This window comes from Aulonocara sp. 'chitande type north' Nkhata Bay, linkage group LG7 (genome assembly GCF_057382095.1).
Source record: "Aulonocara sp. 'chitande type north' Nkhata Bay isolate Kocher_YH1m ecotype deep benthic linkage group LG7, A_spYH_male_GT1.1, whole genome shotgun sequence".
NCBI classification, from domain to species: Eukaryota; Metazoa; Chordata; class Actinopteri; order Cichliformes; family Cichlidae; genus Aulonocara; species Aulonocara sp. 'chitande type north' Nkhata Bay.
The window spans coordinates 33,389,312-33,406,015 of NC_141350.1; the positions used below are offsets into that span (position 1 = coordinate 33,389,312).

The 16,704-nt window shown below is 42.0% G+C and overlaps 1 protein-coding gene and 1 long non-coding RNA gene across 2 annotated transcripts; one reads left to right on the plus strand and one right to left on the minus strand.

The window, feature by feature from the left end:
- Window positions 1-5,363: 5,363 nt before the first annotated feature.
- On the minus strand, window positions 5,364-7,353 carry LOC147325547 (tripartite motif-containing protein 16-like). The gene has a single exon (XM_086302477.1). The coding sequence runs from the start codon at window positions 7,351-7,353 to the stop codon at window positions 5,653-5,655; it is 1,701 nt and encodes a 566-aa protein (XP_086158603.1). The 3' UTR covers window positions 5,364-5,652.
- Window positions 7,354-8,778: 1,425 nt separating this feature from the next.
- LOC147325548 (uncharacterized) lies at window positions 8,779-10,147 on the plus strand. The gene is made up of 4 exons (XR_015130575.1): window positions 8,779-8,880; window positions 8,957-9,069; window positions 9,155-9,266; window positions 9,347-10,147. It is a non-coding gene; the product is annotated as an uncharacterized LOC147325548 (long non-coding RNA).
- Window positions 10,148-16,704: the final 6,557 nt, after the last annotated feature.

Genomic DNA, 16,704 nt, shown 5'->3' on the forward strand with positions numbered 1-16,704 from the left:
CATGGCCTGCAATGACTTTGCCAAATTCTTCACTGAAAAAATCCAAAAAATTAGACAAGCAATTGGTACATCAACAGCAGATCCAGGATATGTACTGTATCCACCAAAAAACTGTTTAAACACCATGAAACAGTTTCAACCTATTAACAGCAAAGACCTGGAGGACATCTTAGGTCAACTGAACTCCTCCTCCTGCTGTTTAGATGTCCTGCCAACAAGTTTTTTCAAAAAGGTCTCAAAGACTTTAGAGTCAGACCTGTTACAGATCGTCAACTTTTCTTTATTATCAGGTGTGTTTCCAGAATCACTAAAAACTGCTGTAATCAAACCTATACTGAAAAAGGACAATCTTGACAAGACACAAATGAACAACTACAGGCCGATCTCAAATCTCCCGTTTTTAAGTAAGATCATTGAAAAAGCAGTTTCTCAACAGCTCAGTTACTTCTTAAAACAGAATAATTGCTACGATGCCTTCCAGTCAGGTTTTAGACAGAACCACAGCACTGAAACCGCTCTGACCAAAGTGTTTAATGACATATGTCTGAATACAGACAGTGGAAAAATGTCAGTCCTAGTTTTACTGGATCTCAGTGCAGCATTTGATACAGTTGACCACAACATATTACTCAAACGACTGGAGAACTGGACAGGTCTTTCAGGAACTGTACTAAACTGGTTCAAAACATACGTAGAAAACAGGAAATACTTTGTATCAATAGGTAACTTCACATCTGAGCAGACAAGTATCACATGTGGAGTTCCCCAAGGTTCCATCTTGGGACCCCTTCTGTTTAACATCTACATGCTCCCACTGGCACAGATTATAAACAACAACAAAATAAACTATCACAGCTATGCAGATGACACACAAATATATATCACAATGTCACCAGGAGGCCGAGGCCCTGTACAGGCTCTTGGTAAATGCATTGAGGAAATCAATGACTGGTTGTGCCACAATTTTCTCCAGCTAAACAAAAACAAAACTGAGGTAATAGTCTTTGGCGCCAAAGAAAAACAATTACAGGTCACCAGAGAACTTCAATCTATACATCTAAAAACCACAAACCAGGCGAGAAATTTGGGTGTAGTGATGGATGCAGACCTAAACTTAGAAAAACACATTAAGACAATAACAAAGTCAGCTTACTATCACCTCAAGAATATATCAAGGATAAAAGATCTGATGTCTCAACAGGACCTGGAAAAACTAGTCCATGCATTCATCTTTAGTAGGCTTGATTACTGTAACAGCATCTTTACAGGTCTACCTAAAAAATCAGTCAGACAACTACAGCTCATTCAGAACTCTGCTGCTCGAGTCCTCACTAAGACCAAAAAAGTGGACCACATCAGTCCAGCTCTGAGGTCCTTACACTGGCTGCCTGTCCGTCAGAGGATAGACTTTAAAGTTCTGATGCTGGCCTATAAAGCTCTGAATGGTTTAGGACCAAAATACATCAGTGACCTCCTGACCCAGTATGAACCATCCAGATCCCTCAGGTCATCTGGATCCGGTCTTTTATCAGTTCCCAGAGTCAGAACCAGACACGGAGAAGCTGCATTCAGCTTTTATGCTCCTTATATCTGGAACAAACTCCCAGAAAGCCTCAGATCAGCTGAAACACTCAGTTTATTTAAATCCAGGTTGAAGACTCACCTGTTCTCAGCTGCATTTGAATAAAGCACCAAATCCACACTTTAAGCTTAAATTTCAAAACTTACATTTAACTACTGATTTAATCTACTGTTCTGATTTTATCTGTTTTGATTTTATATACTGTTGTTTGTTTGTTTGTTTGTTAATTAGTTAGTTAGTTTATTTGCTTGTTTTATTCAATTTTAAATCCTGCTTTTTATTTGTTCTTGTTTCTAATGTCTCTGTAAAGCACTTTGAATCACCTTGTTGTTGAATTGTGATATACAAATAAACTTGCCTTGCCTTGCCTTGCCTTGCCAAGATGGCCGACTTCTAAGTGGCCACCATGGTCACCACCCATCTTGAGGAGTTTGCCCCCTCACACATGCTAATGTGCCACAAACAGGACTTTAATATCACCAACCATTCCCATTTTACTACGGTGTATCCATATAAATGGCCCACCCTGTAGTTGGCAATAAAACAGTTTTATTGGGAATTAACTTAAAAAACAAACAAACAACAAACAAACATATGTCTCCTATTTTTTTTGTCACACAGGAAAGAAGCATCAATATCTGATGAGATGACGTATTTATTTCTTTTTTGTTTGTTTTTTTCAACAGGAGAAGAATATCTCTGACAAGTTGATTTGTTCACATTTTCACATCTTAATTTTTAAGTGAAATGTGCATTTTGAGTTTATACACTATGTATATAAGGCGACCGTTTCCTTTTGCAGTATTTTTGTGTGGTTCGTTTTTCTATGTCTTAACAAAAGGGGAACAAAGGTGTTTTTTCACATGGTCTCACTGAGGTGATGCGAATTGAAACATGCATCCTTTTCTTTTTGTGCGGGGGGGAATGTGCTGGAAAAGCTTGAAAAGGGACCTTGAAAGTGCTTAAAAAGTGCTTGAATTTGACCCTGAAAAAGGTGTATGAACCCTGAAGCTACATTTAATGAGGCACTGATATCACTAATACCAAAAAAAGATAAAGACAATACAGATCCATCAAATTACAGACCAATAAGCTTATTGAATTTGGACTGCAAAATACTTACAAAAGTTCTAGCCTTAAAGTTCTGGGTATCATCATACATCCAAATCAGACTGGATTTATGAAAACACGCTCTTCCTCAGATAACATTCGAAAGCTACTCCATTTGATGTGGCTGAGCCGGTCTAAAGATACTTCAATAGCAGCTTTCTCCTTAGATGAGGAGAAGGCTTTTGACAAAATTGAATGGAGCTTTCTTTTTTCAACCTTGTTCCGGTTCGGGTTTGGTCCACACTTTCTAAATTGGGTTAAAGTGCTATACAAAGAACCAAAGGCGGCGGTAATATCAAATGGTATGGTTTCACCCTTCTTTAGTTTGTCACGTGGAGCTCATCAGGGCTATTCTTTAAGCCCCCTTTTGTTCTTAATTTTTATAGAAACATTGTCAGTGAGTATCAGATCAAACAAGGAGATTAAAGGTGTCATAGGTGGGCAGCAGGAACACAAACTCCTCCTCTATGCTGATGATATTCTTGCCATTATAACAGACCCACTTTTATCAGTGCCGCATTTAATGGACACCATAAAGGCGTTCTCTGAGGTGTCAGGTTATACTATTAACTGGGGAAAGTCTGAAGTAATGCCACTATCCCCACTATGCTATCCATACATGGTAGAAAAATTCAATTTTAAATGAGTGCCTAGAGGGATGAAGTATCTTGGGATTAGGCTAAGCCAAGATATGGAGGCCCTACCCCCAACTTAATTTTGACCCAGTCCTAAAAATAAAAACAAATATAGAAAAATGGGCCAAATTAAAAATCTCATTGTGGGGCAAAATAAATATTGTAAAAATGATTATAGCTCCCCAATTTAACTATGTAGTAATGATGTTACCAATTGCGATACCGCCTGGTTTCTTTAAACAGTATGAAGACTTAATTAAGCAGTTTCTGTGGGATGGGAAAAGGGCAAGAATCAAGCTAAGTAAATTATATGCTCCTATAGAGAGAAGGGTGGTTTAAGTTTACCCGATCCAAGATTATGTTCAGTCTCATTCGAGGTGGCAAAATTGGTTAATTACTGGGGGGAAAATCAAGCCAGACAGGAATGGCTAAGTATAGAGTCTGAAATTTATACTCCCTTCGATCCAAAAGGTATGTTGTCTCAAAGCTGCACTTCAACGAACCCAATGTTGTTTCACTCTACCCAGGTTTGGCTCAATATACATAGAATTCTTAAAATATCACCTCATGTGCAGTTTTACTCATCTCTTTGAAACAATCCAGCTATTCGTATAGGGAAAAAATTGTGTTTTGGAAATTGTGGCAGTCTCATGCCATAAATGTTATTAGCGACTTATTTAAAGATGGGGAATTTATGACCTATAGAGACCTTGTTCAAACATACAAATTGAAAGGGAAAATTTCTGGAGATATTTGCAAATTAGACATTGTGTGACGTTGAAGTTCAGAAGGGGACATGAAAATCTAGTTCTAAATTTTATAAATATGCCTCAGGAGCACCACACAGCATCATGTTTTTATAGGTTGGTAAATGATAATAGAAGTGGGGAATGTTCCAATAGTAAAACTTTGTGGCAGAAAGATTTAAATGCACCAATTCCAAACAAAAAATGGATGGACATTTTGGCGGAAAATGGGATTTATGTTAAGGAGGCGAGGAGCAAATGCATACAATATAAAATTCTGCATAGATATTATCATACTCCAACAAGATTACACCGTATGAAGCTTATGGCTGACTATCTCTGTTGGAAATGTAAAATTGAGGCGGGGACTTTCCTACATTGTTTTTGGGAATGTTCCCTATAATCATAACCACTGCAGTCGTCACACTTTTAAAAGGTTGGTCAGGATTAGAAGTGCCCTTAACTCCTGAATTGTGCTTGTTAGGAGACCGTTCTCATATTCCAAGAATTCATAATAATATTTTTACGGTTGTTATGGTTGGTTGGTAACTGCATCGAGGATTATCCTTAGGCACTGGAAGACTACAGTACGTCCTGAACTGAAAGACTGGATCAGAGCAATGGCAGAGACTGCTTCCTATGAGTCCATGCTGAATAAACTTAAAAATGATACAGAAGACAAAGATGAACATTGGGACTACTTTTGGAGCTATCTGAAGCAAACAGGAAATCATGACCATATTATCATAATCTGAAGGACTATTAACTGTGGCCACTGGTCCAAATGTTACTTTAACGTCAATTTTATTTGCCCATTTCTGTGTTTCTTCTCTTGGAACCCACTGTTAGTTAGTTTCTCTTTTCTTTCTTTTAGACTTGTAAGGGCAGGGGTGCACACCAGCAGTTTTCTTGTTTTGTTTTGTTTGTTTGTTTGTTTGTTTTGTTCTTTTGTTTTTCTCCCTCTTATACAGGTTTAAGTATATGATGCAAAATCAATAAAAAACTTTAATGTCAAAAAAAAAAGATGATAAGTTCAGGCTCCATTGTATTGCTATGCGTTCGCCAAACAAGAAACCACTATGCTATGGAGCAACTAGAAGCATGAATAAAGAAAATGAAACAACAAAACTCCACTGGTTATTCAAAACATGGAACAAAATACTCATGGTTCTAAATAAACAGACACACATACTTCATTTAAGAAACACATTTTTAAAGCAAATTTATTTAATGATGGTGATCAACTTGTGGATACATTACTACAACATTTTATGAAAATATTTACGAGTTAAAAATGGAACAAAATAAAATGAACTGCATTTCATCAATGAAAAACTGTAATGATGAGCAAAATATTGTTTAAAAGATACAGAAAATGAAATTTAAAATTTTCAATTTAAAATCTCTGGTCAAAGCATGACATTTTTGTTAATTATTTTATTGCATGCAAATGTATTTTGTCCATATCCTCTTTAACATTCCAGGGTGCAACCTAACAAGGGCTATATATTTAATTTAAAAAAAAAAAAAAACGCACAAGAAAAGCACAAAGTAATTACTTGATTCTCCCTACTCAAACTCAGACAAACACAGCAGAGGAGTCTGATCCTAAGAAGTGACTTGCCCTCAGTCCAACGTAGAGCGGCTGATTGAATGTGGTCTGGACTCTGTGAAGGAGAGTCATGGTGCCAGAGACACTATAGAAGGACAGAATACCTGCTTTGTGATCCAGGTACACTCCAATTTTGGAAGACACAGGGCCTGTAAACCTATAACAATTTTTTCCATGACTGAGTGAATAATTACTACTGTAACAGTCTAATGCCCAAGACTCACTATTGTTTCCAAATTCACTTTGATCTCCCGTTCTGCTTATGCTTTTGTATGCGACTGCTATGTAAATACCAAACCCACTCCACTCTACCTCCCAGTAATGACATCCAGTCAGACTTTCTCTGCTCAGGACCTGAGACCTGTTCATGAATCTTTCAGGGTGACCTGGATATGCCTGTTTTTTACTCACAAATGTTGCCCTTCTGTTCTCTTCAGATAATAACAGCCGCATGTTTACAGTGTCTGGATCCAGTGTGAGCTGAGTTGAAAACTTTAAGAATTCAGCTCTGGTTTGTGGCTCTGGTTGAGGTAGCAACACGTCTACATCAGTCACTGTGCGGGAAACTTTTTGCCATCCTTCCTGAAGATCATCCTGCAGTTTATTTTTCACCTCTAATACAGCAGCCGGCACATCATCAAAGTACAGCAGAGGATGACGTTTAGTAAAAGGTATCTCTGTAGATTCAGTAAAATTTGAGAACAAAGGGAACATGTGTAGAAACTGAGTGTGATCCTCTGTGTGAGAGAGCTGTTCCAGTTCAGCATGTTTTCTTTTCAGTTCACTGAGCTCTTCCTGCAGTTTTTCCACAACCTGTTTAGCTCGTTTTACTTCAGTTCTCTGTTGGCATCTGATCTGTTGCTGGATATCAGAATTTTTTTCTTTGATGTGAAAGAAAATTTGTTCAAATGTCTTCTCAGTGTCCCTCACAGCTTTATCAGCAGACTGATTGATGGCCTCCATTTCCTGCAGAAACACCTTAACATGTTCTTCTCTGTCCTGAATTCTTATTTGAAAATTTTCCAGACACGGCTTCAGCTCTTTCTGCTTTTCAGTTCTTTCTGTTGAAGCTGGGACTGTGTCGTGGCCTTTATGTTCACCCATGGAGCACAAATAACAGATACACTGCTGATCCGTGCGACAGAAAATCTTCATTACCTCATTGTGGTGAGAGCACATGTTCTCCTGAAGCTTCTTGAATGGGTTGACCAGTTTGTGTTTCTTCAATCCATCTACATTATTATGAGGCTGTAGATGGCGCTCACAATAAGAGACCACACAGTGCAGACACGACTTGAAGGCTTTCAGTTTTCTCCCACTACAAACATCACAGGCCACATCTCCAGGTCCAGCATAGCAGTGATTAGCAGGAACAGCATACAGTCCAGTCTGCTTCACTTCCTCCACTAACTCTGCTAACATGGTGTTTTTCACCAGAGCAGGCCTTGGTATGAAGGTCTGTCTGCACTGAGGACAGCTGTGGATGTGCTTCTGATCCTGTCCATCCCAGTGAATTTTAATACAGTCCCTGCAGTAGCTGTGTCCACAGGGAATAGTCACAGGATCATTCAGTAGATCCAAACAGATCGCGCAGCAGAGTTTGTCACCAGCAATTTTAAATCCTTTCTGTGCCATTTCTCCCCATAGACAAAGTGTCAGGGAATGCATGTGAATGTTTTACAGTTTTGACAGAGAGCAAAAGAAGGAGGGGTTGACACATTCTGATAGATTCCAGAAACAGGATCAGCAGGTTTGAATGACCTAATATGTGTTAAGTGCATTGCTATGCATTCCTGCCTTAGTAACTGGAAACGCCTGAGAAATCATCTTCCACCAAAAACAAGAGGAAGCTTTTCTTATATTTTATTTAGGTTATTGTAATTGCATCCATATATCATAATAATATATTTGAGAATGCTTTGGTACTCTCTTGCCCTCCTCATGTTACTATTATCATTATTATTATGACAGTGATTGAAATGCACCTAATTTCAAACACCAAATAATCTTTACCAGGTGAGCATTTTCCTTTTGGTTTGAAGTCTAAGACATGTATAAATGTTACATATTTGTGAAGACTAACATTGTTTAAGTATGTCAGGGCATCGCAGCAATGCACAGTTAGCCCCGTAGAATCAGCTGATGTCGGATGTCGGAGTGGAGGATCCCATCCTGTACCTCCTACAGAGAGGCCACTCACACCTGAAAAAGGGAAAGGGCACGGTCAGGATCCTGTTTCTTGACTTTTTGAGTGCCTTTAATGCAATCCGGCCCCGTCTACTTCAGGAAAAACTAAACAGGATGCAGGCGGACCCCTGCCTGGTCGCTTGGATCTCCGACTACCTCACTGACAGACCACAGTACGTCAGGCTGAAGGTCATCACATCTGACACTGTGGTCAGCAGCACAGGGAACTGTGCTTTCCCCTCTTCTCTTCACCCTGTACACCTCTGACTTCTGCTATAACTCTGAATTATGCCATATTCTGAAGTTTGTGGACGACACGGCCATCATGGGGTGTATCTGGGATGACCAGGGCCCTGTTTCAGGAAGCTGGTTTAGTGGAAAAACTGAGTAAGTATACCCTGAGTTAACGAAAACTCTGGGTTTTCGGTTTCACAAAGCGAGTTCAGCTGAAGCCTGAGTGAGTCACTATGACGACACACGCCGTGAAGCTAACCTGCCCCCTAGCAGGTTTACTACAACTAACCCTGACTGTCTCCGCCCCTTTGTCGGAAACCTGACAGTAGGAAGTGTCGGACATGGCGTGCCCCTTCCTTGAAGAGCCAGTAGATCGTGAAGCCCAAATTCTCCGCAGAGCTCTCCGCCGGGAGAGAGTGATCAGAGCGCGTTTGGACATTTTATCATTTCCTGATGATTGTCTGTGCGAACGTTACCGTTTTTCAGCACAATCTATAAGTTATTTGGATAACATCCTCAGGCCATATATTACGCATGTGACACATCGCGGACATTCTCTCAGTTCATTACATATTATTTGTATTGCACTTCGGTTTTTTGCAAACGGGAGCTTTCTGTATAATATTGGTGACGCTGAGCACGTTTCCAAGGCTACCGTCTGTCGGGCAGTCAGGAATGCTACAGTTGCACTGAAACGTCTCCTGTACTCGTCTGTGGTGTTCCCCGGTCACAGACCCACAAGATTTATCAAAGAGGGATTCCACAAAATTGCAGGTATCAGGATGACCAAAACTTAATTTATGGTGTGGTGATACTTGAACTACTACTTAAATTTTACATTTATTTTCAGGGTTCCCAGGCGTGATTGGCTGTATAGATGGCACTCACATTCCAATCATTGCTCCTTCAGTAAATGAAGGAGACTATGTGAACAGGAAGTCTTTCCACAGCATTAATGTACAGGTACATAGTTCCCTGTAGCATTTCAAACTAACAAATTATTTCATTATAGTAATGGATGCTAATTTGTGTTCTCTGCACTGTGAAGATCATATGTGATGCTGCCAACATTATCACAAATGTGGAAGCCAAGTGGCCAGGCTCTGTCCATGACTCACAAATATTCCGTGAATGTACACTGAGCACAAAATTTGGACATGGTGAGTTGAGAATACTTTAAAATATATAAAGACCAATTGCTTCAGGGACATTTGAACTGAAGTGTATCCTTCTGTCTTAGGAGAGTTCACTGGCTACTTGCTTGGTGATAGGGGGTATCCATGTTTACCCTATTTGCTTACCCCTTACTCTGACCCTGAACCGGGCCCACAGCAGCGATATAATCTGGCTCATTGCAGGACAAGAGCCAGAGTTGAAATGACTATCGGAATGCTTAAGGCCCGGTTCCAGTGCCTGCAAAGACTCAGGGTCACCCCAGAAAGGGCATGTGACATTATTGTGGCATGTGTGATTCTTCACAACATTGCCACAATTAGAGGAGAACACTGTCCTTCTGAACCAAACATCAGCAGTGATCCAAACCATGAACATCCTGACCCTCGCACGGACATACAAGATGGAAGTGCAGTCAGAGACACCATATGTCACAATCATTTCTTTTGACCCATCACCTCAACATGTTGAAAGAAGAATAAACAGATTTTTTGTTCAACTGGCTTTATTGGTCACCTGTGTTTCCTGTACACAAAGTATTAAAAGATGTAAACCTCATAAAGTGTCTCTGTTGCTTCCTCCTCTGTAACAGCTGTCAATGTTTCTTCATTATTTTCCTGTAGTAAAGAAATAAACAACATTGCTGTTCTACTGTAAACTCATATAATCTGTGGAGTATTACTCACAACTGCATGTTGGTCTGGCTCAACAGGAGGCTGCACCAGATGCAGTACACCATCACCATCAACTGATAGAATATGAGGTTTATACAGGTCACTTATAACTTACAAGGGACCAAATGGCAATTAACAAACATACCAATCACCTTACACTTCATTGTCATTATGCTCTCAAAGACAACCAAGACTGAGGGAAGGCAAGATCAGTCGGAAAATAACTTCACTACAAAATAATCCATTATGGTAAAGAGTTTATCAAATGAATGAGTAGCACTGCAAAGGTGACTGTGAAGAAAGGATGTATGCACATCATGTATTATTTTGAATTTACCCCCTATGTAGGCACTTGTGTCTTGCGGGGTTATTGACTCAGAGGATGTCCCCGCAGAGATGCCTTCGGCCACAGGGCGCCCACTGTTTTGGCTGAGGGCCAACTGCTCAGCCTCTGTGAGTGGTGGTGGTGGAGGACCCCCACCTGTTTTTCGGGCCTCCGCTTTTTTTCTGTTGGCTATAACGGGCCACATTTGAGCATACAGAGTAAGCAAATATGTACTTGTAATGTGCTCAGATAATTTCAATAAGTGCTTACAGAAAGGAAATTAATGTAGCCTCTAACTGCAATTGATTTACATGGGACAAACAGACCAAGCACTATGGCTCATAATACAATTACACCTTACCTGTTTGGACTATATTTTTCTATTTCATTTTTACTTGCTGCCAGGCACGTTTGGGGCCTGTTGGGTTGCACCTGTGCTCACATCACGTCACAAAATAAAATGTATAAAATAACAAATAAAATAACATATGATAAAATAACGTGTTAAATGGGTGGAAATCCCTAGATCAATGTTTATATTAACACTCACGCATTGACTCTGTCGGCTATGTTTTGCCATGCATGCTCCCTGTCTTTTGCAGCTGTGGCTAACTTTACTTTTTTCCGCGGAATTTGCATGTTATCGGCATATGCTGCCATCAGAATTTCGGCCTCAAGCGCTGTAAAATACATTGACCGCGCCTTCTTTCCCTCCGTCTCCATGGTGACTCGCTTAATCTGTGCTCCGCTTATCAGGGCTTTATGTATCCTCGTCCTGCGCACTTCACTTGGGGTTAAAGCAACTCCGCGTTGACTGAACTAATTGTTATCAGCCTTTCTGAAACCGAATATTCCGAGTTGGACAGTTCGGGGTTACTCAACCCTGAGTATCGTTTTTCACTCTGAGTTTTCTAAACCGGCTTCCTGAAACAGGGCCCAGGAAGAGGAGTAGAGGAGTCTGGCGAGGAACTTTATCACATGGGAGTCACTCAAACCACCTGCAGCTCAACACATGAGAGACCAAGAAACTGGTTGTGGACTTCGGGAGGTCCAGACTAGTTCGGATAGAGGGAGAGGAGGTGGAGGTGGTCAACAAATACAAGTACCTCGGGCTGTGGGTGGACAACAAACTTGGACTGGTCATACAACACGCTGCACCTGTATAAAAAAGGCCAAAGCAGACTGTACTTCCTCAGGAGGCTGAGGTCTTTTGACATCTGCACGAAGCTACTGAGGATGTTTTACCAGTCGGTAGTTGCCAGAGCTGTTCTATGCTGTGGTGTGCTGGGGGAGCAGCACAGCAAAGAAGGACTCATCCAGGCTGGACAAACTGATCAGGAAGGCTGTGGTCGGCATGAAGCTGGATGATGGGTCTGTCTAGCACAACCCCTCACTGGAATGAGACAATTCTACTACAACAGCAGAAGGAAGACGCAAGTCACCAAAGTTCTTTGTGTTACTCGTGCACGAGGGAGAGAACTGTGACAAGCGTGTTCCTGTAGCTCACCCCAGTCTCTCTCGTCTGCTCTCTTGTAACACTGCTCTTTATTGAGGTTACATGAATATGCATAGGTTCATTAACATAGGATATCTTACATAGGCGTACATGTAAACAAAGAGTACCTTGTCTGTGTGTACGTATAGGCGTGTGTGTGTGTGTGTGTGTGTGTGTGTGTGTGTGTGGGGTCAAGATGTGGCCCTGTGAACGACTTCCCTAAACCTGCTGGCCTGGAAGTCCAGCAGTTCATCTAAACAAAAGGCACTTATACTGAAACAGATATAGTTGTGTTTACCATACCATAAAACAGTAAGAGAAGGTATGACTATGACCTCTCTCATGACCCCAGGATGTGTGTGTATGCCAGAGTGCTCTGGGAGGCACACAGAGTCTTTGCAGACTGCTAAGGATGAGACATCCTATCATTATGCAATCGATTATAAAACTGAGCATATATGAGTAAATATTTCTAAGCATAAATGACGATCCACAATATAAACCTGACATTGGACACTGGCGACAGTGGCAGAGAAAAGGACACTAAACTGCTGGACATTATGGACATTGCTGGGCATTCTCTGCACACAGTCGTAAATAATCAGAGGAGCCTATTCAGCGACAGTTTGCTTCTCCCAAAGTCAAGAACCAACAGACTTAAAAACTCCTTTGTCCCACACGCTGTTACGGCCCTGGGCTGGCTGTGTACCTCTGTTGTGCTCTGTGTCTTTAAGAGTCTAGCCAACGGAAAAGTTTTCCCAATCCCTGAGGTAATTGAAAACCCTGTCAATGATTCTGTTTTTGTTTTTGAACCTGCCGCTGACAGTCTGCCCTCTGTTTTTCCTGCCTGCGTTGTCACGCGCGCCCACAAGCGCAAATACGGTGATGTTAGTATTTAGTATTTATTTATTTATTGTCATTGTCAAGAACAATGAAATTGCGTTTGGGGCTTCCATACAACCCCAAAAAAAGAAGAAAATAATAAATACCCCTTAAAACCCAAGTGTACATATTTAACCCAGTGTGACTCCAATGCAATAAGACAATCCTTAGCAATAATGTTCGTAGAAATTCAGACAAAGACCTGAGAAACATGACAAAATACAACAATGCAACCCATTCAATATTATTGTACTGTGAGATATGATATCAGATATGATAGTTATCTATTTAAGAAAGAGGGGGGGGGGGGGAGGCAGGAGGGGGAAGAGAATAAAGATATGATGCACCAATGCAGACCAGTTCATTGCTATTAAGAAGTTGGATATGGTTATTGTCCGTGAGAGGGGGGCAGAGAGTTCAGGAGCCTCACAGCCTGTGGATACAGGCTGTTGGCCAGTCTGGATGTTCTGGCCTGTATAGACCTGTACCTTCTCCCTGAGGGCAGCAGATGGAAAAGGTGGCGCGCAGGGTGATGTTGGTCCCGCAGGATACTGTGCACCCTCCTCAGACAGCGAGTGGGGAAGATATTACTGATCTCTGGCAGACTTGTTCCAATAATTCTGCCAGCTTCTTTCACCACCCGCTGGAGTGCTTGCTGATCGGCCTTGGTGCAGCTGGGGAACCACACTAGAAATCCATACGTCAGAACGCTGCTGATGGCACAGTTGTAGAAGTTCAACATCAGAGATCTGGGAATGTGTGCGCTCCGCAGTCTCCTCGGGTAGTAGAGGCGCTGTTGGGCCTTCCGTGCAACTGAGGTGATATGGTTGCCCCAGGACAGGTCCTCGGTCACAGTTACCCCCAAGAATTTAAAACTGCTCACCCTCTCCACCGCCTCACTGCCAATGAAGAGAGGCAGATGGTTGTTATGACCCCTCTTCCGGAAATCTACAATGATCTCCTTGGTCTTTTTGGTGTTTAAGACCAAGTTATTGTCGTGGCACCATGACTTAAAGCAGCAACCATCGTTCCCATCCCAAAACAGTCAAATGTCACATGTCTGAACGATTTCAGACCTGTGGCACTCACCCCCATTCCCGCCAAATGCCTGGAGAGACTGGTCATTAAACACATCAGAGCTGCTTTTCCACCATCCCTGGACTCTGTTGACTTGTCTGACTCTTTTCTATGTTCTGAAGCTGTTCCTGAGAAAGCTGAAAAATGCTTGTCTGATAGAATGCTACCCGCTACACCTGACCTGTCTTTTGAGGTAGACAAAACAGATTTTGTCCATGTGCAACAGAATGATCCATCTCTGGCCAAATGTTTACTCGCCGCAAATTCCAGCGATCAGAATCCTCGTGTTTACAACATTGAAAATGATGTGTTAATGCGTAAATGGCATCCTCCCTCATCTAGTGATCTTGGCTGGAATGTATTTCAACAGGTAGTTGTAAAATCCGACCTCAAGTACTCAGCCTCGCACATGACAGTTTCTCTGGACATTTAGGAATTAGGAAAACTTACCACCGTATTCTGCGTCACTTTTTCTGGCCAGGTTTGAAGTCTGATGTAACCAAGTACTGCCGTTCATGCCACATTTGCCAGGTCAGTGGAAAACCCAACCAGGTTATTCCTCCCACTCCACTGCATCCAATCCCGGCTTTAGGCGAACCATTTGAGCACGTAATCATTGATTGTGTAGGTCCGCTTCCAAAAACAAAGTCAGGACATCAGTACATCTTGACTTTGATGTGCGCCGCCACACGCTTCCCCGAGGCGATTCCGCTACACACTATCAAAGTCAAAGCCATCGTCAGAGCATTAGTAAACTTTTTCTCCACTTTCGGTTTGCCTTAATCAGTTCAAACGGACCAAGGGTCAAACTTTATGTCCAAGATTTTCGCTCAGTTCTTAAAATCGCTCGGCATAAAGCATCAAAAATCCAGTGCGTATCATCCCAAATCACAGGGTGCACTTGAGCGTTTCCACCAAACATTAAAAGCCATGATGAGGAAGTTCTGCCTCGAGTCAGGAAGAGAGTGGGATGAGGGTCTGCCACTTCTCCTTCTAGCGGTGAGAGAGAGTGTGTAGGAGTCCACGGGTTTCAGTCCCGCGGAGCTGGTGTTTGGACACACAGTGCGTGGTCCCCTGCGGCTGCTTAAAGAGAAATAACTGTCTGACACGGCTATCCCCGAGCAGAATGTATTAGATTACGTAAATTGTTTTAGGGAGCGTCTGCATAAAGCCTGCGAAATTGCATGCGAGGCTCTTTCCGCGTCTCAGGAGAAAATGAAAAGGAAATTTGATTAAAAAGTCTGTGCAGAGAAAATCTGAGGTGGGTGACAAAGTGTTGACTCTCCTACCCGTTCCTGGATCCTCTCTCCAGGCAAAGTTCTGTGGGCCCTATACTGTCCAAGAGAAACTGAGTAACACAGATTATGTTACAGGTACCCCAGACCATAGGACAAAGTGTTGTGTGTGCCATGTTAATCTGATGAAGCCTTATGTTGTTTGTGATGCAGGTGTAAACTCCTCTTCATCCCCCTCTTCATCCCCCACTTCGCTGTGCTGTGTTCCTCCTGAAGGAAAAAAGAGGGAACACACGCATGTAAAGGAAGCACTCAAAACGTGCAGTTATCCTAAATGGGCGTTCTTAAAGTCAGCAGAGAGGCACAGAAAAGAAGATCAGACACCAGCGAGGGAGGATAAGAAGGACAGACGCAACAACATTGTCATCCCCTATGTAGCCGGTGTATCAGAAAAACTCAGGAGAGTTTTCTCCAAGCACGACATCCCGGTGCATTTCAGACCCAGCAACACACTCAGACAAAAACTGGTTCACCCGAAAGACAAAATGCCAAAACACAAACTTAACATTGTGGTGTATGCTGTACAGTGCAGCGAGGAATGCCCAGACCTCTACATTGGAGAGACCAAACAGCCACTTCACAAGCGCATGGCACAACACAGAAGAGCCACCTCCACAGGACAAGACTCAGCAGTCCATCTGCATCTTAAGGATAAAGGACACTCTTTCGAGGATGCCAATGTTCACATTTTGGACAGAGAGGACAGATGGTTTGAAAGAGGAGTGAAAGAAGCCATCTATGTCCACTGTGAGCGACCATCTTTGAACAGAGGCGGGGGTTTACGACACCAACTCTCTGCCATCTATAATCCAGTTTTGAGATCCCTTCCCAGACGCCTTAACACCCACTCACATCCTGGTCCATCTGATCTCAGGAAATCGCATGATAAGGTGGGGCCAGGTTTCACAATGAACTCACCCGAAACCCTGGCTGATTGGGACCCACACCCGCTTTCACACCTTGGCTCAGGCGATTAGAGGATCATCAGGGGTCCTTTTGTCCCTCTGTGGGGGGTCACTCCCACTAGGTTTAAATCTGGGACTCTCCACCATTTGACCTTAGAACTGAAGAAGCTTCTCGGATGAGAGGTGAAACGTCTTCAAGCAACTTAAAGAAGTCCAGACGATTTTCTTTGCAAGCTCCTTTGACAACAAAATGTAATCTTACTGGGATGTCCTAAAGACATGGACCCATGACAGTGGCTTTTTATACCTTTCACTTTTAAACCAAATGTCAGCTTGGTACTTAAAGTTCCGTCTTCATTCCTGTGCAGATAAACATATACTCTTCCTTGTAACTGTGTGAAGCAACAACCAGCTTTTTTCTTTTTTTTTAAAAGAGCATCTCAATGTTTTCACCTGTGTGCAATGGTTCTTTTTTTCTGGAACCTACAGCATTCTGATTATGAGGGTCTGCACTCATCATTGTTTTTTATCATAATCAGAATGCTCTAGGTACACTTTGATTGCAGTCTAAATTACACCATGAACAAATGAGCTGTCTGGAGAATTAAATCTGAGAATGTTAGCATGCTCCAACCTGTTAACAGCTTCATTGATTCTTTTTTGCTGGTTTCACTGCAGCAACACAGGTTTGGCAAACTGAATCAAATATAAAATAAGAATTTCCAACATACGCTTTTTTGGTTCTTGTGCTTCTTGGACAAAAATGTAATAT

Excerpts from the sequence above, each read along its gene's own strand:
- LOC147325547 (XM_086302477.1), bottom strand. The coding sequence starts at position 7,353 with ATGCATTCCCTGACACTTTGTCTATGGGGAGAAATGGCACAGAAAGGA.